Raw genomic sequence first — 24,953 nt, 5'->3', positions numbered from 1 at the left:
GCTAGCTGCCATGTGGGTGCTGGGATTCGAACCCGGGTCTTCTGCAAGAACAACCAGTGTTCTTAACTGCTGAGCCATTTCTCCAGCCCTGTATATATATTTTTATGTAACCTGCTTCAAGTTATTTCTGGAAAAATATGTTAAAAATTGCCTCTCTTTGTAATAAAAAAAGTTTTTTTTTTAAAGAAAGGTGAAAGCTTTATTGCAGTTCCTTTACCTCTGATTAGGAAAAGAAGGTCTTCCTGATTTCTGTCTGCATGCCATTGACCAGTCTCTGTCTTTTTGTCTCTCTTTATCTCTTACACACACACACACACACACACACACACACACACACACACACACACACAGCTTCAAGCTAAGAAGTAGGGGTTTTTTTGTTTGTTTTTGTTTTTGTTTTCCATCTTTTTGAGACAGTTTGCTGGCCTGGAACTAACTATGTAGACTAGGCTAGCCTCTGTCCCAAGTGCTGGGATTAAAGATGTACACCACCATGTCTGACTGCTTTCCTTTCTTGATAGTAGAAGGATTGAGGAAGAATGGGGTGGGGTGTTACTGAGTGAATCAGATTATAATATTTGAGAAGTGCCCTAGAGGGAAAAAAGATCACTTGGAGTTTGTACTGTTTACCTAAGTGGTTCTTCAGTTCCACAGCAATGCTCAGCTGAGCATCCTGTCAGTTCTCACATCTGTCTGTGCAGGCTGAACATCCTGTAATCCTGTGCTTGCAAGATTTCATTTGTTAGGAAGAGATGTAAGAATTAGAATGTTACATCAAGTCAGACGTTAGGATAATCGGTTCTTTTCTTTGGCAGCCTAAAGACGTGAGTGAGGAAGATGTGAAAAGGGGGCTGTTGTCATGGCTGCAGCAGGCTGCAACCGCCGTGCTTCCTTTGATAATATCAGAGAAAGAATCCATTAAGCTGAGAATTAAGGATGGTGAGTAAAAGTCTGTTGTTGTGTTTTTCCTGCTGAGATAGTAATTACATTTTTTATTGCTTTTTCCAACCTGTGTCACATGTAAACAGTGAAAAATACTGCACCGTGTTCTGTATATTGAAGGATGCCTGTATTCTGTAAAGTTTGATATTTCGTATCCAATTATTAAACCCTAGTTTCATCACTAACTCCATTTATCACTTCCTTCTTAATAGGGTTGAAAGAGTTTTCTCTGAGTGTAGTTCATTCTTGGGAAAAAGAAAAGGAAAAAGGAAAAGCCATTTTTCTCTTGAGTACCCATCTGCTGCAGAAGATCTCAATTCAAGTAATTATGTACTATTGAATATTTAGTAAAGTAATATTTGTTGTATGTGATTGGCAATTAAGTATGGGTTTCTTTATGAGAGCTTACATCCAGAAGTATATTAGAAATCCACATGATAAGAGTAAGGAATAACTTGATTTCAAATATTTTACTCTGTAATTTATCTATATAAGTTACTAATTTATCTTAAATTTAAAATTCAGTTAAGTTAAGTTTCAAGAATAATGTTAACTGGCAAATGGGTCATGATTAAAAGTTCTACTATTTTAAACAACTGAAAATTTAGTTTTAGAGGATTGATTTTAGAAGTTGGTATTTTGGGGTTTGCTAGGTGGCTCAGCAGGTAAAAAAAAATGCTTGCTGCACAAACCTGGGGACCTGAGTTCAACTCCAGGAACCCATGTGAAAAGGTTGAAGGAGAAAACTGTCTCCACAAATGTCCTCTGAACTGTACATGTGTTCTGTGACATGCTCCACCCAAACTTATACACGAACACACACACATACGTGCACACACATGCACACACAAACTAATAATAATTTATAATTTATATTTTCATATGACTTTTTTTATACTATTTTAGCAATTCTTAAATTCTCAACTCTTCACAAATGTTATCACATCACTTTTCTTCCAGAAGTATTTTGGGGCTTGTCTTTTTAGAATACTGGGTTTTAGGGGCTGGAGAGATGGCTCAGTGGTTAAGAACACTAACTGCTCTTGCAGAGGACTTGGCTTCAATTCCCAGCACCCACATGGCAGCTACAAACCAACCTTAACTCCAGGGGAATCCGAAGCCCTCTTCTGGCCTCCGTGGCATTGCACAACATGGGTGCACTCACATACATGCAGGCAATACACTCATACACATAAAATAAAAATAAAATATTTAAAAAAAAGAATACTGGGTTTTAGTTATACCCTCCACTGTTACAGAATTGAAAATAGACCAGTCAGCTGGGTGTGGTGGTACACACCTTTAACCTGGGAGGCCGAGGTAGGAGGATCTCTGTGAGTTCAAGTCCAGCCTGGTTTACCTAGTGAGTTCCAGGCCAGCGGGGGTACAGGGAGACCTTGTCTCAAAGAGATCGAGAAAAAAAAAGAAGATACACCGGTCGTTTAGAATTTAGTGGTTTGGAACTAGATTTTGTTTCTTTACCTGTGAGATATAAATGAAGGAGTACCATTCAGAGAAGGTGCAGATGTAAGCACTGTGAACCAAATCAAAAAGCGTGTACATCTGTGGGAAGTACCAAGGAGGCAACACTCCTTTCTGTGTCCTGACCACAAATGTTTGTGTTCTCTCCATGGGCACATTGTTGTCAGGGTGTGTTAGGGAATGTTCTTGGATGCACAGTATCTATTTTCTCTGGAGTAACTGAATCAGCAATTCATTTTTCTGGGATCCAAGAAACAGGCCAAAGACATAACTTTGAAATGTAAATCTAATTTCTCCTTGCTGCTGTAGGTCCTTCTAGACCCTATGGTAAAAGAAGAAAACAGTGAGGAAATTGACTTTATTCTTCCTTTTTTAAAGCTGAACTCTTTGGGGTAAGAAGCTATGGTGAAACTAGTATGTTTTGACATTTTCTCTGGCAGGGCTTCTGTGTGTAAATATTAAGGTAGATGTGAATGCCAATGAAGTCTTTCTAAGATGCATTGGTAGATTTTTTTCAAGGATTATTTGTATCTCCACACATGGATTAGAAATTTGCATTGTCTTGTTAGATAACTAATGTTACCAGAAATTTTACTTTGAGAATTGATATGAGAAGAAAGTTAACCAAATATCTTCTGATCATATGTACTTGACTGAAGCAACAGTTATTAGAGCAAATAAATGCATTTTAAAAGCTAAATCTAAAAGCATTGGTTGACTGTTGAAAAATATTTCAAATTAAGTTATTCCTTCACTATCTTATTTTTATAATTGGGATAATTTTGTGTCTCCTCAATTTTTCAGACAAACAAATCTAAAAAAGAACCTCTCTTAATTTCTTTATTTGTTATACAATATGATTAACATTCATATAAATGTTAACTCTAAGAATTCTTCACAGTGGCTTTTTACTAGATGTTATAATGATTTAAGCACTTTTATATTATTGTATAATCTATAGCTGTTTTAGTAAAAGAATTAAACATTAAAGTGAAAATGTTTAAGTGCAACACAATATGTATTAATATAGAATAAAATCTCTTTAGATTCCCCTTTGAGGAATTTATTATTCCATTTCCATAATTATGAATATAGTTATTATAAAAATTAAAAAGTAGCTTAAGTTGAATATTTATTTATTGTCTTTTTTTTGAGACAGGATCTCCCTATAACTCCAGATAGCCTGGAACTCACTATGTAGACCAGGATGGTCTTGAAGTCACAGAGACCTGCCTGCCTCTGCCTCCTGAGTTCTGGGATTAAAGGCATGTGACACCATGCCTGGCATGAATATTTATTTATTTATTTATTTATTTATTTATTTATTTATTTATTATTTTTGGTCTTTTTGAGACAGGGTCAGGGTCTCCCTGTAGCCTCAGCTGTCCTGGAACTCATGATGTAGACCAAGCTGGCCTTGAACTCACAAGAGGTTCACCTGCCTCTGCCTCTTGAGTGCTAGGATTAAAGGCATGTGCCACCACACCCAGCCTGAATATTTATTTTTTAAAATATTTAGGCAGGCTGATCTCTGTGAGTTCAAGGCCAGCCTGGTCTACATTGTGAGTTCCAGGACAGCTGGGGCTACAGGGAGACCCTGTTTCAAAAAGACCAAAAAAAAATTTTTTTTATTTATTGTTTTTATATTATGTGTATGAATGTATTGCCTATGTGTGTGTGTAAGTGCACCTATGTTGTGCAATGCCTGAGGAGGTCAGAAGAGGGCATTAGATACCCTGGAACTGGAGTTACAGATGGTTGTTAGCCACCATGTAGGTGCTAGGAATTGAGCTTGGGTCCTCTGTAAGAGCAGTCAGTGCTTTCAACCACTGAGCCATCTCTCTGGCCCCAAGTTGAATATTTGTACAATAGAGATTGTATAAGTCCAGTTTCAACTGGATTTCAAAGGTCACATTCAAGAGGAAATAAGTTTCCATTTTCTAATAAGCACACTTCTTTTTTTTTTTTTAATCTCCCTGTAGTCACAGCTGACCTGGAACTTTCTATGGAGACCAGGCTGGCCTCTATCTCACAGAGATCCACCTGCCTCTGCCTCTCAAGTGCTGAGATTAAAGGTGTGCTGTGCACCACCAATGCCTAGCCTAATAAGCACTTCTGAAGCACCCATTTTAGATTATATTGATTACTAAACTATAACTTATTTGAGAATGGGAGAATGTTTTTGTGTATTAATAGATCCAGTAAGTAACCCTATTAAGGCAAAACTCCAGTTGCTGCAGATATCTGAGATGATAAAAGTAATTTTAAAGCCTGAAAATCAAGTAAAGGAGATTTTCTAAAATTTTACTCTCTTAAAGTCATTAACTAGCCCAGGAAGGAAGGTTGTAGCCTTTTTACAGCTAAATTTTATCCTGCTTCTGCCTTTGTCACATAACCATTTATATATTTTTTTCAGAGGAGTGAATTCCTTAGGCATATCCTCCATGGAGCACATCACTCACAGCCTCCTGGGACGCCCTTTGTCTCGGCAGCTGATGTCCCTTGTTGCAGGACTTAGGAATGGTGGCATTTTGCTCACTGGAGGAAAGGTATATGATTAAAATGTGTTCCTTTTCACTAGCTTTGCATTCTTCTGTGTTTGGTTTTTGCTCACCTGTTATAAAGAACTTTTAATGCAAGATGGAGAAAGCAATCGTTCATTCATTAATATTTTTGTGTGTCTAGTAGGTATTGGGGAAGTAATTACAAATTCATGGATTCATGAATTTATGTTCTCTCTTCCCTTTTTCTGTGTCAATTGATATGGTTATATGCTTTTTAGATTTTGGGTTATTGGTGAGGTGTTGATAGTATTGGTATATATATATTTATTTATTTTATGTATATGAATGATTTGCTGACATGTATGTAAGTGCACCACATGCATGCAATGCCCATGGAGGCCAGAGAGGGTGTTGGATATCCTGGAACTGGACTTAGAGACAGTTGTTAGCCATCACGTGGGTGCTGGGAATTGATCCTGGGTTCTCTGCAAGAGCAGCCAGTGCTCTTAACCAGTGAGCTATCTCACCAGCTCCCATACTGGTATATTTTTAAATAAATCCCATTTGGTTGTGGTAAGTCATTCTTCATGCCTTGTTGAGTTGTATTTTCTAGTGTTCTATTTAGATTTTTTTGTATCTAAGTTTATGAGAGATATTAGCCTGTTGCTTCTATTGTCTTTGCTGTGTATTACTGGCCTCATAAAATGAAGAGGCAATGGTCCCTTCTCTTTAATTGTTTGATAAAATCTCCAGCAAACCCATCTAAGCCTGGAGAATCCTTAAACCATTAGCTTTTTATTTTTGTTTTACTTTTTGAGACAGAGTCTCACTGTGTAGCCCTGACTGGCCTAGAACTTACTTTGTAGACCAAACTGGCCTTGATCTTGAATTCCCAGAGATCCACCTGCCTCTGCCTCTGCCTTTTGAGTGCTGGGATTAAAGGCTTGTGCCACCATGCCTGGCCTCCATTAGCTGTTTAATTGTAAATACCATCTCCATTAATGGTTATCAGGCTATTCACATAGTTTGCTTCATCTTAGTTGACAAGAAGTTGATGATTTTTAAAGATTTGGTCTAATTCTTCTAGTGTCAAATTTATGAGCATAAAACCATTTGCTCTTAGTAGCCTTAATTCCAGATTCCTGCAACATCTACTGTGTTGCTATATTTTCTGATATTGGTGACTTGTGTCTTCTTTCCTTTTAATTCTTTTATTGTCTTGCTTGAGATCCCCGACCTTTTAAAGGGGTTTACTGTCTTATTCTCAACCACCGAGCCATCTCTCTTCAGCACACAACACACTGTGATCTTTGCACACTGGAAATAATACAGCATTGTTAAATGGTGATTACTGCTGTTGCAGAGGACCAGAGTTGAGTTCCCAGCCACATTGAGTCACTCACAACCACCTGTAACTCCAGCTCCAGGTAACCCAATGCCCTCTTCTAGCCTGTGTGAAAGATTTCTTCATTTCCCTTCACTACTTTCCCCATTTAATTTAATTTATTAGATCTTTTTTAATATTTTATTTTTATTATTATTTTTATTTTATGTGTATGAGTGTATTGCCAGCATGTATGTGAGTGCACCCATGTCGTGCAATGCCGTGGAAGTCAGAAGAGGACTTCGAATTCGCCTGGAACAGGAGTTAAGGACAGTTCTTAGCTTCCATGTGGGTGCTGGGAATCAAACCCAGGTCCTCTGCAAGAGCAGTCAGTGCTCTTAACTGCTGAACCATCTCTCCAGCCCCAGTATTTGATCTTTTGGAGACCGGGTCTCCTTGTACTCCTAGCTGACCCAGAACTCACTATGTAGACCAGGCTGGCCTCATCTCACAAAGATCCCCCTGTCTCCATATTCCCTGCCTACCCTCAGTGCTGAAATTAAAGGCATGTGCCACCATGCCCAGCTGTTTATTCCATTTTAATAACTTTTTCATGTTACTACTAGTTCAGTCATTTTCTCCTAATTCTTATTTCAGATATAGCAACTATTCTATGTGGTTTTTGAATTACCCATAAGCAGCATTGTGGTAGAATTTTTTTTAAGCCTTATCCTACTCTGTGATACCAGATTCCTGAAGTCTCTCCTAGGAGCCGCATAGTTAGTAGGAACATGTGAGGTCCTGGATCTGAGTCTTTCCTCTGTCATGTACCTATGGACTGTTTAAGTTTTGTGTCTCATCTGTATTCATAGAATTAGCCTCATTCAAGGGAGAGAAAACAGACATAGAAAGTATCACAAGTGTGTGTTGCTCTGAGTCGGGAGAAAAGACTGACTAGACAGTAGATGATGACACGCGGGCTCCATTGTCCAGCACCTGTAATTTCTTCAGTCTTGGGAGTCCACATTGGGACTTCAATGTGGTAATTATGCAATTCTATAAACTGGTGACAGTACCTATTTATAGGGGACCTCCAAAGTTTTAAGACTTCATGATCAAGTTTGGATGTTTTTTCTAGTTTGTAGTAATCAGAAAAAAATTGGAATCAATGCAAGGTTGTTGGACTTGAGAGAAATGACAGTGGTAAGCAATAATACACTGAGAGAAGGAACTTATAATCAAAGAACTATAAAAACCTACCAGATTGGGCCAGGCTACAGTGCACCATACAAATGTCTAGCAAAAGTTTGAATGTGTGTAACTTTTGGTGTCATAATTCCACTTCAAGAAATTTATTCTAAGAGAATGATCTGAAAAATCACTAAACATATTTGTATGGATGTTTATTTTGATTTTATAATGGGAAAATTATACTAGAAGTAACTTGTTAAACAGCTTACAGTTGAGTACACCCCTTATTATAGATAGCACACTTTAAGATACACACAATAGGGATACACCACAGAGGCAGTGCAGCTCCATACTTGTTGACATGGAACGATGACAGTGATTTGTTAAGTAAAAACATTAGATTATAAAACTTCATGAATATTTTAGTCCCATTTTTATAAATTTACATAAAATACGAAATGCTTAGTATGATGAACATCAAAACAATTGATGTAGGGTAAAATGATCACAGAAGTTTTTTTCACCTTCTTTGCTAAGTATTTATAATTTTTTTATGTGTATGACTGTTTTGCCTATATGTAAGTAAGTGTACCACATGTGTGCAATGACTGCAGAGACCAGAAGGGAGCTTTGGATCCCCCAGAACCTGAGTTATGGGTGGTTGTTAGCTGCCATGTGGGTGCTGGGAACTGATCTCAGGTCCTCTGCAACAGCAGCCAATGCTTTTAACCACTGAGCTATCTCTCAAGCCTTATAATTATTTTTAATTTTTGTTATGTTATTTTATAATGAGGAAAAGCTAAAGCTTCTATTTGAAAAAAGTAGTGCACGGAATTAAAGTAGACAATTTTCTGGGCATGGTGGCACATGCCTTTAATCCCAGCACTTGGGAGGCAGAGGCAGGTGGATCTCTTGTGAGTTCCAGGCCAGCTGGGGCTATAGGAAAACCCTTTCTCAAGCAGACCAAAAAAAAAAAAAAAAAAAGTAGACAATTCTGTTTCCTTGACTAGCCTCTAAAGAGCTATGGTGCATGCCTCTAATCCCCAGTACTCTTAAAGGTTAAGGCAGGGGATCCCAGGTTCCACGCCAGACTACGAAACATGACAAGGCCTCATCTCATAAAACGTGTTATATGATCATGTCCATCATAGGAAAAAAAAATGTCTGAGAATTGTACTCTACATAATTGGTGGTCACAGTAATGATCATCAATCATTAAGGAATTAGTAATCTATTTTTCTCATTAAAATCATTAAATCTAAATGAGGATGTTTTATTTTAGAAAAATTACTGTGTATATTATTTACTTCTTGTAACAATGTTTTTTTTTTAAGGCTTTGATTTAAAATTAGAGGTTGTTTTAACTAGCAGGTAAAATTAGTTTATTTTCTGTGTATGCACTATAATGGATATAGGGTACCTAAAACATTGACGACTTAAAAGAGCCACATTTCAGTAGCACCAGAATCCTGCTCTGCACCTAGATTAGTATCTCTTTATTGATTGATGAGGCTGCCACAATGATAAAAGCTATTTCTTTGGAAAAAAAATTGTTTTGTTTTTCTGCAGCATTGCACGACACTGGTACGCTCACTTACATGCAGACAATACACTCATACACATAAAAATAAAAAATAAAGCGGGCATGGTGGCTCACGCCTTTAATTCCAGCACTCGGGAGGCAGAGGCAGGCAGATCTCTGTGAGTTCGAGGCCAGCCTAGTCTCCACAGCGAATCCAGGCCAGCTGTGGCTACAGAGAGATCCTGTCTCAAAAAGACCAAAAAGAAAAAAAATATATATATATATTTAATTTGTTTTGTTTTTATTTCATGTATGTGTGAGTGCTTGCATGTATATATGTATACTACATGGGTGCCTGGTGCCCATGAAGGCCAGAAGAGGGCTTTGAATTCCCTGGAACTAGCATTAGGTAGTTATGAGCCACCATGTAGGTCCTGGGAGCTGAACCCTGGTCTTCTGCAAGAGCAGCAAAGGTTCTTAATCATTGAGCTGTCTCTCCAGCCTTAAGAAACTATTTCTGTAGTTAAATAAATTGAGAATTCTGATAAAGCAATTATTTTCCAGGGAAGTGGAAAATCAACATTAGCCAAAGCAATCTGTAAAGAAGCGCGTGACATACTGGATGCCCATGTGGAAATAGTAGACTGTAAAGCTTTACGAGGTATGAGTAAAAAATATTACATATAAAATGAGAATTTTTAAAATGGTTTTTAAAAAACTCATTACTTCATTTGCTATAAGGAAGTATTTTGTTTTTTGTGTTTTGTTTTATTGGGTTTTTGGTTTTTTGAGACAAGGTCTCCCGGTAGCTCCAGCTGATCTAGAACTCGCTATGTAGACCAGGTTGGCCTCAATCTCACAGAGATCTGCCTGTCTCTGCCTCCCTAGTGCTGGGATTAAAGGTATGTGCTACCATGCCCACTTATAATGAGGTTTTAATCTTGCTTGAAGCTTCATGAAAAAATTTTAATTTAGAGCTAAGTAACAGGAAGCCTTTGCCTTAGCTTATAAACGTGTAAGCTTTCTTTCCTTTGGAAATTAAAATTTTGCAACTCGTCTTGAACAAATCTGAAGCCATATTTGTCATTGAATTATATAGCTCTAGGAGCTCCAGGCAGTTGCATTAGTGGTTGATTTAAACCTTAACCCCTTACTCCCTACATCCTGTTTTTAATTTATAGTTTTACTGTAAGCCATCTGAAATGCTCTTTGAAGTGAGATTTGGATGAATGCATACAGATAAAATCGCAGTAGCACATTCCCTTCCTTAGTGATAAAATTTGGAACTTTGAGTCCTTTGAGATATGAATTGAACTATGTCAAAGATTAACACTTTTTTGTGATTGGTATATTAATAGAACATGGATTTAATGTTTATAGTTAAATTGATATTGAGCTCTGCTGCTTCCAAAGAGTAGTCTGAAATGTCGAGCCTTGAAATAACATAGAAACCATATCTTCTGTATTAAGGAAAAAGGCTTGAAAGCGTACAAAAAAGCCTGGAGGCGGCATTTGCAGAGGCTGCCTGGAGGCAGCCATCAGTTATCCTGCTGGACGACCTGGACCTTATCGCTGGACTGCCCGCTGCCCCAGAACAGGAACACAGCCCTGAAACAGTACAGAGCCAGCGGCTCGCACATGGTAATACACCCTCTACTGATTTAGGGCCTTTTTCAATTCTCAGTCAGCATTTTTAGTTTTAATGGTAAATCTATTTTTAATTAAAAAAATATTTATTATGTTTTATGTGTGTGTGTGTATTGCCTGCATGTAGGTAAGTGCACCAGTGTTGTGCAGTTCCCGCGGAGAACAGAAGAAGCTGTCAGATCTCCTGGAACTGGAGTTACAGACAGTTGTTAGCTGCCATATAGGTGCTGGGATTCAAACCCGCATCTTCTGCAAGAACAGCCAGTGTTCTTAACCTCTGAACCATCTCTCCAGCCCCTATTTTTAATTTTTTAAAATTATATTTTTATTTATTTTGTGGGCAGGGCAGGGGTAGGGGGCATTTACATGCCAGAGTGGACATGAGGAGATCAAAGGACAACTTTTGGGAGTCTGTTCTTTTCTCCTTCCATGTGCATCCTGTGGATCAAACTCAGGTCATCAGGCTTGGCAGCAAACACCTTTACCTTTACCCACTGACCATCTTGTTGGCCCTGAATTTGTTATTTTGAGACAATAGTGTACATGTTGTGTTGTGGTTTTTTTTTTGTTTTTGTTTTTGTTTTTTTTTTTTTTGAGGTGCCTGGTAGTATTCTCCAGTTCTGTTTTAGAAAAATGGCAGAGGAAGGGCAGTGAAAATACTTGGTATTTTGGGGCCTTTGTGTTCTTTACTTGCTAGAAATTGTTTAATTTACATATTTATTCTTAGTTAACAAATTATTTGTTGAATACTTAACTTGTATACAGTCTTCTCTAAGTTGGGGAAAGGAAAGAACAACTTCAGTGCATGTTAGTAAAATTGGTAGTCACTGTATGTGACCTGTTTCAGGGAGAAGGGTTGAGAGGGGTTGCTTTGTAGTGCACATGCAGGTTTCCTCTGGTTTTACAAGTCAGTAAATGGGAAGTGAGCGATAAGTAGTGACCCAAGGCTGCCAACTACAAAGTGGTAAGATACACTGTACTAGAAGTATGTGTATGGTACAATGCAGGCATCTAACCCAAAGCAGGAATGAAGTGAACTAGGTAAGACATTTCAGGGAAGGCTTTTGGAGATGCTGGTCACTGAACCAAGTTTTAATGGAGACTTAAAGAGTGATGTAAAGCAATTTCCTGTTAATGTAGAAGCAAAGTAAGTATGATCCACAAAGAAAGGCACAGAGGCACAAGAAATCATAGAATGTTAAGGAATATGCCATGTGTGGCTTGGAGTGTGAGGATGGGAGGCTGGAGGAACTGGCAGCATGGACTGCTGTGGTTTTAGAGAGCCAAAGTCAACACAGGGAATAGCAAGAGTAGCTTAGGTATTATGACTGGTATTGTTCTCAACTTTTAAATTCTATGCCACCTGTGGAAACTAGTGTCATCCAGATTCAGACTTACTCCGAAACACTGAATCTACTGATCTTGTATTTAAGGAAACATTGCAAATTTCTGGATCAGGACTCAGATATACTTTACTAATAGTTGTTTCAGTTCTGTCACATGCCAAAGCTTACATGATCTTGAATAGAAAGGGATTATTTAGGAAGTGTTAGAAATATGACCATATGGGGGTGGAGAGATGGCTCAGTGGTTAAGAGCATTGGCTGCTCTTGCAGAGGACCCATGTTCCATTCCCAGCACCCACATGGTGCCTAACAACCATCTGTAATTCCAGTACCAGGCAATCTGACGCCCTCTTCTGACCTCCGTCAGGTTTGCACAACCTGGGTACACTTACACACATGGCAGGCTGTACACTCATACACATAAAACAAAAAATAATAAATAAAATTAAAAAAAGAAATATGACCATGTTATGCTAAATAAAATCACCCCAGAGATGCCTTTTTATGCCTTTTTACAGAACCTCAGTATTTGTTCTGAGTGTATAGTCTGAGTTTACAGTGCCTCCAGTACTCCATTGGATTAATCAGAGCCTGGCCCATATTAAGTCCTCACTAGATACATCACTTAATGTATAGAAGAATTAATTTTTTAAAAATATGAAAGCACTGATCCATCTTAAAGTTCAATATTAAGTTAGTATTTTTCATGAATGTACAATTTTTGAATTTTCACTGATTTTTTTTTTCCTCTGAGCTTTTATGCTATATTGCCTCCTAGCTTTGAATGATATGATCAAAGAGTTTATTTCCTTGGGAAGCTTGGTTGCGCTGATTGCCACAAGCCAGTTTCAGCGTTCTCTACATCCTGCACTTGTATCTGCTCAAGGAATTCACATATTTCAGTGTGTCCAACACATTCAACCTCCTAATCAGGTAATGTACTTATTATTTTTTAAATTTTATTATTATTTTTATTTTTTATGTGTACGCATGTATTGCCTGCATGTAGATAAGTGTACCCATGTCTTGCAATGCTGGTGGAGTTCAGAAGAGGCTGTTGGATCCCCTGGGACTGGAGTTACAGACAGTTGTTAGCTGCCATGTGGCTGCTGGGATTTGAACCCAGGTCTTCTGCAAGAACAACCAGTGTTCTTAACCACTGAGCTATCTCTCCAGCCTGGTAATGTACTTATTATAAAGATTATTCGGCTCTAGTCTTTTCATAGAAATTATTTTTATTTTATTAATAAGTTATAGCTTTAAACTTACTGCCTCTAAGGGATCACAAAGATATTTAAAAGCAACATTTGGTGCATAGTGTGCAAGGAGCACAGATTGTAATTTATAACCATCTGAAATATTACATACCTTCTGAAAAAGCAGCATTTATAAAAACATTTCTTCTGAATGAGGAAGAACTGTGAAAAATGTGGGTAGGCATTTGATTAAACATTTTTCTCCTTTTGGGATCTTAGGCACATGAAGTATTTAGTGGCAATGAACAAAAGAAGTATATCTAGACTGGCAAGCCTACTTGAGGTTCTTGGTTAAAATTCTCACCTAGCTGAGCATGGTGGCGCATGCCTTTAATCTCAGCACTGGGGAGGCAGAGGCAAGGTGGATCTGTGTGAGATTGAGGCCAGCCTGGTTTACATAGAGAGCTCCAGGCTAACTGAACTATCCTGTCTCAAAAATAAATAAATGAATGAATGAATAAATACATAAATAAATAAATATTGAAATAAATAAAATTCTCACCTAGGTTCATGTCTGGTGGCACATGCCTTTAATCCCACGACTCAGGAAGCAGAAGCAGGAGGATCTCTGTGAGTTCTAGGCTATATAGGTCTATATAGAAAGTTCCAGGCAACCAGGGCTACATAGTGAGACCCCATCTCAGAAAGACAAAGGAGGGGCTAGAGAGATGGCTCAGAGGTTAAGAACACTGGCTGTTCTTGCAGAAGACCTGGGTTCAAATCCCAGCACCCACATGGCAGCTAACAACTGTCTGTAACTCCAGTTCCAGGGACTCTGACAGCCTCTTCTGTCCTCTGCGGGCATTGCACAGCATGGGTGCACTTACCTACACGCAGGCAATACATGCATACACATAAAATAATAAATAAAATATTTTTTAAAAAAAGAAAAAGAAAAAGGAGTAGTAAAAGTCTCACTTAGTATCTGCCCTAGATATTCAGACCCTATGCTGTTTAACTATTGTTGAAGACCCGAAGTATTTTACCTGTCAGTCCATGTAACAGAAGGCTGAGGATGTAGCTCAGTGGTAGAGTGTTTGCCTAGCTTTGATACTCAGCACCAAAAAACCAGTAAAATAACAAAATGATAGTGATACTGATCATTGGATATGTTTTTAGAAATGGTATAAGAACAACAACAAAAACTCTTAAGGAACCAGATATTACTTAAAATGTTCTTTCTTGCCGGGCATGGTGGTGCACACCTGTAGTCCCAGCACTTGGGAGGCAGAGGCAGGTGGATCTCTGTGAGTTCAAGGCCAGCCTGGTCTACATAGTGAGTTCCAGGACAGCTGGAGCTACAGAGAGACCCTGTTTCAAAAAAACAAAACAAAACAAAACAAAAAAAAGTTCTTTCTCAGAGAAAGATGGCAATCATTTATCAGTGTGGCTCTTACGCAGTTTTCCTGAGGTATGGTTGAAGTATGACAGATTCAAATAATTGAAGTGTATAATTTGATCAGTTTTATCACATGTACGTACCACAAAACCATTGCCACTGTTGAGGTAAGAAACATTTCCACGATTCCTGGTATCCTAGGCCCCTTGGCAATCCATCCCTCCTCCACTTCATCCCAAGTAGCCACTAGCCTACTTTCTGTCATTATGTCAGCCTAATGCATGTATTCATGTATCACATAATGACATTTGGTCACTGATGGACCACATACATGAAGGTGGTCCAACAGGACTATTGCCTAGTGACTTTGTAGCTGTACTCACAGTGTCCTGTTCCAACCCATCATGTGTATGCAGTGATGGTGGTCTAAGTAGATCCTGTACTGACAGTCATAACAATTTTGTACAATATTTAATACTTCAAAATGATAACTATTTCACTGGTTTTGTATTTGCTATTTTTATCATATTTTAGAGTATACATCTTCTATGCATTAACAATACTTACTGGAAAACTGTGTGCCTCATATATCTCATATTTACCACGTCTCTTGATTGTGTTTTCTCCTGTTCTTGTTTTCACATCAATACTGTTTTGTTCACTATGGCCTGTTGCTTGCAAAATTCACTACAAATGTTGCCAGGAAGTTGCCATAAGAAGTCATTGATCTGGAATGAAACTAAAAAGAGGTTAGGGGCTAAGAAGGAACAAAATCAATGGTGATTATTGCTTGCTAGTCGGTGATGTCCAGTTCCACCATAGCTACAGTCTTTTTTTTTTTTTTTTTTCGGCTTTTTGAGACAGGCTCTCCCTGTAGCCCCAGCTGTTCTGACCAGGCCGGCCTTGAACTCATGGAGATCAGCCTGCCTCTGCCTCACAAGTGCTGGGATTAAAAACATGCGCCACCACACCCGGCCCATAGCTACAGTCTTAAAGAATTAAGAACAAAACACCAAGACCATAAAGGACTGACTTGATAGAAAGGCCACAAGACCAAGAACTTGAGAATAGCCTTTATCAGGAAGGGGGAAACCTATAGTGACCTGGATTGAAGACCAGATGCAGAAATATATCCCGCTGATAGGATCATGGCCAAAGCAAAAAGAATGTTTATGATTTTGAAGGAAAAAGTTAGACCCAACTGTGCCATTGACTCTGGTTTAAACAATTCAAAGTTATTCATCACATACTGTAAATGTGGGGGTGAAGTACTGATGTGAAGGCCGCTGAATCACTGTAGCAATGGGATATGCTGATAGTGGACAAATATTTCTTTCCAGAGTAGATCTGGCAGAGGAGTGGACTGGACCGTGTACTCTGAGTATTTGCTAGTCTGTACTGTCTAAGTTTGTGTAAGAACACTCTACAGTATTCATACAGTCTGGGAGGCATTTCTCAGAATATAATCCCATTGTTAAGTGACAGGCAACTAATGAAAATTACAGTTAAAAAGATAGTAATTTGAATTTTGTGGGTTTTTTCTTAAGGAGCAAAGATGTGAAATTCTGCACAACATAGTGAAAAATAAACTGGACTGTGATTTGAACAAGTTCGCTGATCTTGACCTGCAGTGCATAGCCAAAGAAACAGAAGGGTTTGTGGCTAGAGATTTTACCATACTTGTGGATCGAGCCATACACTCTTATATCTCTCGTCAGTGTATCTCCACCAGGGAAGGTATGCTGTGCTACTAAACCTGAGCCTCGTTCTGTTGTGAAGAAATGTAATTAGCAAGGCAAGAGTTATATATATTCCATCATAGCTACTATTTGAGTAGAAAACTGGCATTTCCAGCTAATATTACGGCATATTTTTAAAAATCATATATTGCACAGGGTGTGGTGGTGTGAACCTTGTATCCTAGCACTCAGGAGGCAGAGACAGGTGGATCTCTATGAAATCTAGGCCAGCCTGATGAGTTTCAGGCCATCTGGGCTACGTGCAGATCTTGTCTCAAAAAAAGAGAAAGAAAGAAAGAAAGAAAGAAAGAAAGAAAGAAAGAAAGAAAGAAAGAAAGAAAGAAAGAAAGAAAGAAAGAAAGAAAGAAAGAAAGAAAGAAAGAAAGAAAGAAAGAAAGAAAGAAAGAAAGAAAGAAAGAAAATATATATTGAAATATGACTGCCAAAAGAAGCTTTTGTTTATTTTTAAACAGAATTGATTTTAACAACATTGGACTTCCAAAAGGCTCTTGATGGATTTATTCCTGCATCTCTGCGAAATGTCAACCTGCATAAACCTAGAGACGTAGGCTGGGATAAGATTGGTGGATTACATGAAGTTCGACAGATACTGATGGATACTATCCAGTTACCAGCCAAGGTAATGTCAAACATAAAACATACACACACACACACACACACACACACACACACACAAACACACACACACCCCAAGCACTAATGGCCAGAAGAAATTGTCTTTGTCTTTATTTGTTGGCTTATGCAATTTTCATTTGATTGAACACATATTTACTAAGCTACCCAAGAAATACCAGCACTATTTTGGGATCTTTACCAAATTGTTTTAAGTACTTGATATATTCCTTCCCTGTAAATGTAAATATGTCAATTTCATAATTCAGTTTCACTTGAGTCATTCGGATTTTACTAAAGGACAGCAAACTATCTGCTGTGATTTTAACAAACAGATAGGAAGAGTGTTGGAGGTAGAGAGACCTCTAGGTTCACAGGACTGGTGAATAAAGCCAGCTTTCTAGACTCTGGGCATTAGTCCTAGAAAGGCAAAGTTGGCAAGAAGTATGAACTAGGTAGATGGCAAGATAAAGAGGGAGTGGAGTCTCGGATGTAGAGTGTTGAATCAGAGATCTAATAAATGAGGATCATTGCATGAGATCAGAGACTTGTGCAAAATAGTAAAGAAGTGAGTAAGGACTTTGGATTGTATGTAGCTGTGTGCTGGATAGCTTTAGTGTTAACTTGACACACCTGGGTTGAGGGAGCCTCAATTGGGGAATTTCCTCTATAGGACTGGCCTGTGGCCATGTCTGTGGGACATCGTCTTGATTGTTGAGTGATGGGTGGTGCCACCCCTGGACTGGTGAGCCTGTGTTGCATAGGAATGCAAGCTGAGCAGGGGCCAGGAGAGCAAGCCAGTAAGCAGTGTTCCCCCATGGCCTTTGCTTCAGCTCCTGCCTCCAGGTTCCTACCCTGAGTTCCTACCTTGGGCTCCGTGATGAACTGTGACCCAGGAGATGTAAGATAAAGTAAACTGTTTCCTCCCCAAGTTGGTATTGGTCAGAGTGTTTTGTCACAGCAGTGTAGAAACAAACTAGGACAGAAGTTGGTACCAGGAGTGGGGTATTGCTGTGACAGACCTGACCTTGGTGTTTTAAGGAGGATTGTGGAGGTGTTTGGAACTTTGGGCTGGAAAAGCCATTGAGTGCTTAGAGTTTGTTCCTCTGTGGAGCTAGGAACAGTTATGTGGAAAGAGTTGTGGATGATGGAGGCCTGGCTTGTGAAACTTCAAAGGGAAGCAGAGACTATCAGGGCTGTTTGTGTGATATTTTGAATTGAGAATCTGTGGGTTCTGGTCAACTGGGGCTGAAGAATGCACGGTGATTAAGAAGAGACCAGAACATGAAGTAAAACCTTTGCTTTACTGGGACAATTGATGCTGGTTACCTGGGGCTGCAAAATCAGCTGTAACAAGAGATCAGCATCACTGTGGTGAAATCTTTTGGGAGGTATTTCCTCAGGGTCAGCACACAGAGGGGACCCAACCTCCATCTGTAGCTGGAAGCAGGACTTGGTAACATACAAGAGTCTCCTGCATGCTTCTGGTGTTGAAAGCATGAAGGGGTCACGGAGAGCAGCTGAGGCTTGGTACCCTGAGAGGCCAGGAAAGGCCAAGGTGAAAGTGCAGCTTCAGTTGCAGTGAAGACCCCAGGATTGAAGGGGTCATGGAGAGAATCTGAGGCTTTGCACCCCAGGAGGCAATAAGCGGCATTGATGAAGGTGTAGCCTCAGTTTCACTGGAGACCCCAGCTTTTTGGAGATGCCAGGATTGTGGGACGACCACCAAGGACAGCAGTAGGTGTGGAATGGAGCTGGTCTAGGTCTGCAAGATGAGCTGTGTGTGCTGTGGATGGCAGAGTCAGAGAAGTAGAGCTTCCAGAACCCTTTGGAGTTCAGAAGATCGTGAGTGAATCCCAGATGTCCAGCCTTGAGGTACCCTGCTGGACTTTGGTTTTGCTTAGGTGTGCCCGAATCTTCCCTTTGAAATAAGACAGTACTTATTTTGGATTTTACAGAGGCCCACAGTTAAGAGACTTTTAAAGAGACTATGGACTTTTAAGTGTTTGCATTTTTTAAGGACTGTGGGGGTTTTAAGGTTGTACTGTCTTATATTGTGAGATTAACATCATATCTTGGGGACAGAAATTGGAAAGTTTATGGTTCAATAGTGATGTTTGTGTGTCAAGTTGACAAGGGGTCAGTTATGCTGGATAGCTTTAGTGTCAACTTGACACACCTGGGTTGAGGGAGCCTCATTTGGGGAATTGCCTTCTTTGGATTGGCCTGTGGCCATGTCTCTGGGGCATCTTCTTGATTGTTGAGTGATGTGGGAGGGCCCAGCCCACTGTGGGTGGTGCCATCCCTGGGCAGGTGGACCTGTGTTATATAAGAAAGCAGGCTGAATTGGGGCCAGGGAGAGCAAGCCAGTAAGCAGTGTTCCCCCATGGCCTTTGCTTCAGCTCCTGCCTCCAGGTTCCTACCCTGAGTTCCTACCTTGGGCTCCCTGATGAACTGTTACCCAGGAGATGTAAGATACAATTAACCGTTTCCCCCCTAAGTTGGTACTGGTCAGAGTGTTTTGTTACAGCAGTGGAGAAATAAACTAGGACAGTTGTTGTCAGGGCCCTGGGGTATGTTGAATATAGCAGAGGACCATAGATTAAAGCCTGTGGGAGAGGATGTGGGCACAGGATGACTAGCTAGCAACTTCATGACCCCAAATATTGAGTTTGAGCACCAGGCATTGTTATTCAAATATGTGGAAACTGGGTGCTTAACTGCTGACTTGTAGGCCTCTGAGATTTAAAATGGCAGTAGAAGCAAGGTTGGTATTTTGTTAACAGATGAAACAAAATACATGCCTGGAGGAGGTCTGGATGCTGCTGATAGTAACTGATGTTTGTCTCACATCAGAAAGGGTTTTGCTCTCTAGGCAGTTGGTTATTTAGAAGGTAATTGAAAGATGGTATTTGTTTAGTTGAGAGACTCTTGGAAGATTTTACTCTCTATAACTATTACACATGCTTCTCTGTTATTTCTTTGACTCAGCATTTGAATGTACGCAAAGCTATCATAATTTAACCCTATGGTTTATAGACCATATGACTGGTAGTATACTTGCTGGAAAATTGGGTCTCTCTGTTTTTTTTCTTTTTGTTTTTTTAAGGTAGTAATTTTATAACACTTAGGAAAAAAAGTGGTTTAGTGATATAGCTCAGTGGTAGTATGCTTGCCTTGCATGATCAAGGGCCTTACAGTCTCTAGTACTCCCCTAAAATAAAACAAAATGAAATTTTAAAAAAGTTAGGAAAAGTGGAAAGAAGTTCTGGTGCAGTTACATATGTTCTATATAGAATATATTCCATGGCCTGATCAGAAAATCTATGATTAATTCCTTTATTTCATTTATCATTTCCAGTAGGAATTTTATTTTCTGTTGTGCTGTTATTAATAACAGGAGGTGACCGTTATTACCATCCAAATGCTCTTTCTATGTTTGTCTTCAGCTGCTGTGGGTATTTCTGTTTAGACTTGCTCTCTTTGTCATACTTTGAATATTTTTCAGTACCCAGAATTATTTGCTAACTTGCCCATACGACAGAGAACTGGAATATTGTTATATGGTCCTCCTGGAACAGGAAAAACTTTACTAGCCGGGGTAGTTGCGAGAGAGAGTGGAATGAACTTTATCAGTATCAAGGTAGGTGCTCACTTGCCTTCTTCTTTTGTCCTTTATATAACAGCTGCTTCAAAGTGGATGGTTCATTGGCACACTTCGCATTCACAAAGTTGTGTGACCACCACCTCCCTCTGCTTTCAAAGCTATTTCAAACTGCTTCCTCTTCTATCAGTTCCATAGCAGTCTTTATTCTTACTTCTGTGTCTGTGGATCTGCCTGTTCCTAATATTTCAAATTCAAGAAACCAGACAATATGTGACCTTTTGTGTCTAGCTTCTTTGACATAATGTTTTTGTGCTTTATTCAAGTTGCCACGTGTGCCAATACCTTACTCCTTTTTGCGACTGAATTGTGTTCTGTTGTATACCTATACCATAGTTTGCCTAGCCATTTGTTATCACTGGCAAACATTTGGGTTGTTTCTACCATTAGGCTGTTAATATATGTATTTTAACATTGTGTGTATGTGTGTGTGTGTGTGTGTGTGTGTGTGTATTTATGTGCGTGAGCATGCTCATATGCCATAGTGCATGTGTGGAGGTCAGAGTTGGTTCTGTCCTACAATGTGGGTTCCAGGGATTGAACTCAGGTGGCCAGGTGTGGCAGTAGGTGCCTTTACCCACTGAGCCAACTCATTGGTCTTTACCATTAGGTCTCTACAATATGAATATTCATGTGTTGTTATGAACATTCATGTGTAAATGTTTGCATAGACATAGGTTTTCCTTTCTCTTGCTATGTAATGGAGAGTAGAATTATTATATCTTAGGGTAATTCCTAGCTTCTTAAGAACCCACAACACTTTTTTTTTATAACAGCTATGCAGTTTTACATCCACCACCAATGGTGAATGAGAGTTCCTAGTTCTCTATGTCCTTCCAAATCCAATTATGTGTCTTTGGTTCGTTTGTTTTGTTTTGTTTTGTTTCGTTTTATTTTTTGAGACAGGCTCTCCCTATAGCCCCAGATGACCTGGAACTCACTTTGTAGACCAGGCTGGACTTGATATTACAGAGGTCAACTTGTGTCTGCCTCCCACATGCTGAGATCAAAGGCCTGTGGCTCCAATTACATTTCTTTATTGTGAGCTAATCTCGTATTTGAAAAGCCAGAAGGGGAGAGTGGTGCATTAACTAGTTTAAAGCTCTAAGAAACTGAGTACTGGACTGTCTCTTTCTCTTGAATGCCCTTTTCTTTCAATATATATTTTCATTGAATTTTTGTGCATTTCATACAATACATCTTAATCATATTTAGACCCCCTCCCCTACCTACACCCCCCCACCCATAGCCTGCCCACTGAATTTCATGCATTTTGTCATCTATGGGTTTTGTTGGGGGGGAGGTTTGTTTTGCTTTTATCTTTTTGGAGACAGGTTTTCCTGTAGCCCCAGCTGGCCTGGAACTTCCTGTGTAGACCAGGCTGGCCTTGAACTCACAGAGATCTGCTTGCCTCTGCCTCCTGAGTGCTGGGACTAAAGGTATGTACTACTACACCCAGTTTATTCTGTCATACATGTTAAGGCCAACTGAGTCAAGTTTGTGTACCCAGATTTCTGTCAGTGTGAGTTCATCCACTGGAGCCTGGTCGGCCTATCTAGCATCATGCTCTTGTTTAAGGCAGATCATCATGCACTGAAAGTAGATAAAAACAAATTGCTTAGGAAGAAGGACCCACTGAGATGAGAGGTTGGTTGTGGTTCTTTAACTTGCATTTTAACCTAGCTAGTGCCACACAAGTGTTTTGAAGGTATAAAGAAGTGTGAGAGATTAGAGAGATGGCTCAGCAGTTGAGAGCACTGACTGCTCTTGCAGAGGACCCAGATTCAATTTCCAGTACCCACATGGCAACTAACAACCCTCTGTAATTTTAGTTCTAGGGGAATGCAAAGCCCTCTTCTGACCTTATTGCACTACATAGGTGCACCTACCTTCATGCAGGCAATATACTCATACACATAAATTAAAAAAGAAATAAGTTTTTAAAGAAGTATGATAATTAAGGGGCAGGTTGGCAGATCATTTGGGTCATAATCATCTTATTCTGGGGTGAAGTATTAGTTACAGCTTCAACACTTCAGCATTATTAGTTACCAAAGAATGATTTGATTCTAAAGCAATGGTATCATATTGTTGGTTACTCAAAACTGAATCTGAAATCCAGCTCAGTAATTGGTAACTGGGTTTTACCTACCATCTTTTATCATGATTTTTTTTTTTTTTTTTTGCTGAGTAAACTGACATCCTGGCAGTCAGTGATGGAGAGATTGAACCTTTAATATTCCTGCCTGCCTTTTTCTGGCTTCCAAGACAACCACAATCATGTTCTTTCTATACTTTTACTAGAATGTAGGCATGCTGCTTTCTTTAAAGAATATGTATGTGTGTGTCTGTGTATCTGTGTGCCCATAGAAGGCAGAAGAGGCTGTCAGATTCCTTGGAGTTGGAGTTTCAGGTGGTTGTGAGCTAACCAGTGTGGGTGCTGGGAGCTGAACTTGGTCCTATGGGAGAGCAACAGAACTCTTAACCATTGGACCATCTCTCCAGCCTACATTCTGCTTCTGTACATTATGTTTTTAATTAGTGCTTGTGTATACTGATTGTTCCATTAGGGAGATCTCTGGCACAAAGTGTTATTTTTAAACTGGACATCATTTTAGGACCCACTAAGTTTTAAAAGAGGTCCTAATTTAAGGAAAGACTATATCAATTTTACTTTATCTAGTAAGGTTTGCTTTGAAAGTTTTTTTTTTTTTTTGTCAGTTGACTTTTAGGAAAGGTAGTTTTATTTTTTACTTCAAATAAATTGGTTTCAGTCATTAAAATGCCAACGTAAATTGTGTCTCTGTAAAGTTTGTGGGGGTCTCCAAAGATTTGAGAAAGATGAGTTTGTCCCTTTGAACCATTCAGTATTTCACTAAACAAATGATTATTTGGTACTCATGTGTGAGGCTCTAATGTTTTGGCACAAGCAATCTAGCAGCTAGCAGAACTTTGTTTTTTGGAGTTTACATTCTCGTTGTGGAAAGAAACATTAAACAGACACATGCAATATAAAATATACTGCCAGGTGGTAATAAGTGTAGCAAAAGTGTGGTGATGGGTCCACATGGTGTTGTCTGGGCAGGCTTCTCAAAAAGGGACATTTTGACAAAGATATAAAGGAAATCAAGCCACAAGAATACTTGGAGACAAGGGTTCTAGGCAGAGGAAAACCAGGGGTAGGAACTCTTGGTCTATTACTTTAAATTCATTCTTTCTTTCTTTCTTTCTTTCTTTCTTTCTTTCTTTCTTTCTTTCTTTCTTTCTTTCTATTTTTTATGGGTATAAGTGTATATCCTAAATGTGTGTAAGCGCACCTGTGTCATGCAATGCCTGAGGAAGTCAGAATATGGCATCGGATCCCCTGGAACTGGAGTTATGGTTGATTGTTAGCCACCATGTGGGTGCTGGGAATTGAATCCTGGTCCTCTGTAAGAACAGTCAGTGCTCTTAACTGCTGAGCCATCTCGATAGCCTGTGGTCTATTACTTAATCCAGCATACACTAATTTTAAAAATCTACTTGTGACATCCATTCAATCCTATTGTAAAAGTTCCACAAGTCATTTAGACTAGATCAAAACCCAAAGCTATATTTTGTTTTTAATTAATTTCATCTCAACTCTAATTTTATTTTACCTCTAGGGACCAGAGTTACTGAGCAAATATATTGGAGCAAGTGAACAAGCTGTTCGGGATATTTTTGTCAGGTTTGTTCTTAATGAATATTTTTAAGTAACTGATTCCATTATTTTTTATTAATCATGCTTTTGGCCTTGTGTTCTGAAGAAATAATGTTTGAAACTTGTGGTTTATGTGAATTATTAACAAACCAAAGGACAAGATTCTATTTCATTAAGTACTATTTAAAAATATACCATTTTCAATCTTAACTTTGGAGATAATTAAATTTTTGAGATGATTATTTAAAATAGAAATATTCCTGGAACTAGAATCATAAGTACTTATTAAAGAAAAGATCAGATTAGGCTTTTATTTATTTATTTTTTTTGAGAAAAATCTTCCTATATAGCACAGACTGGTCATGAACTCATGATCTTTCTGCCTCATCCCCTAATTGCTGGGATTATAGGTGTACACCACCCCACAAAAGATTTATTATTATTGTTGTTATTTAAAATTCCATCCTTACCAGGCATGGTGGCTCACGCCTTTAATCCCAGCACTTGGGAGGCAGAGGCAGGTGGATGTTTGTGAGTTCGAGGCCAGCCTGGTCTACATAGTGAGTTCCAGGACAGCTGTGGCTACAAGGAGACCCTGTCTCAAAAAGACAAAAAAGAGAGAATGTGCCTTTAATTCCAGCACTCAGGAAGCAGAGGCAGGCAGATCTCTGTGAGTTCAAGG

The 24,953-nt window shown here is 39.1% G+C and overlaps 1 protein-coding gene across 3 annotated transcripts in view; it reads left to right on the top strand.

The window, feature by feature from the left end:
- Pex1 (peroxisomal biogenesis factor 1) overlaps positions 1–24,953 on the top strand; it is a 67,418-nt gene that overhangs the window by 31,387 nt on the left and 11,078 nt on the right. For all 3 annotated transcript variants that reach the window (XM_029558352.1, XM_017795463.2, XM_008822543.3), the window contains 11 exons: positions 816–939; positions 1,155–1,264; positions 2,734–2,816; positions 4,841–4,973; positions 9,530–9,626; positions 10,436–10,606; positions 12,737–12,891; positions 16,101–16,290; positions 16,766–16,932; positions 20,434–20,568; positions 24,234–24,298. In XM_029558352.1, coding sequence (XP_029414212.1) covers positions 816–939; positions 1,155–1,264; positions 2,734–2,816; positions 4,841–4,973; positions 9,530–9,626; positions 10,436–10,606; positions 12,737–12,891; positions 16,101–16,290; positions 16,766–16,932; positions 20,434–20,568; positions 24,234–24,298 — 1,430 coding nt within the window. The remainder of the gene's footprint in view (positions 1–815; positions 940–1,154; positions 1,265–2,733; positions 2,817–4,840; positions 4,974–9,529; positions 9,627–10,435; positions 10,607–12,736; positions 12,892–16,100; positions 16,291–16,765; positions 16,933–20,433; positions 20,569–24,233; positions 24,299–24,953) is intronic.

This window comes from Nannospalax galili, unplaced genomic scaffold (assembly GCF_000622305.1).
Source record: "Nannospalax galili isolate Female #2095 unplaced genomic scaffold, S.galili_v1.0 scaffold85, whole genome shotgun sequence".
NCBI classification, from domain to species: domain Eukaryota; kingdom Metazoa; phylum Chordata; class Mammalia; order Rodentia; family Spalacidae; genus Nannospalax; species Nannospalax galili.
The sequence above is the reverse complement of the archived record's forward strand: the minus strand, read 5'-3'. Positions and strand labels throughout refer to the sequence as shown.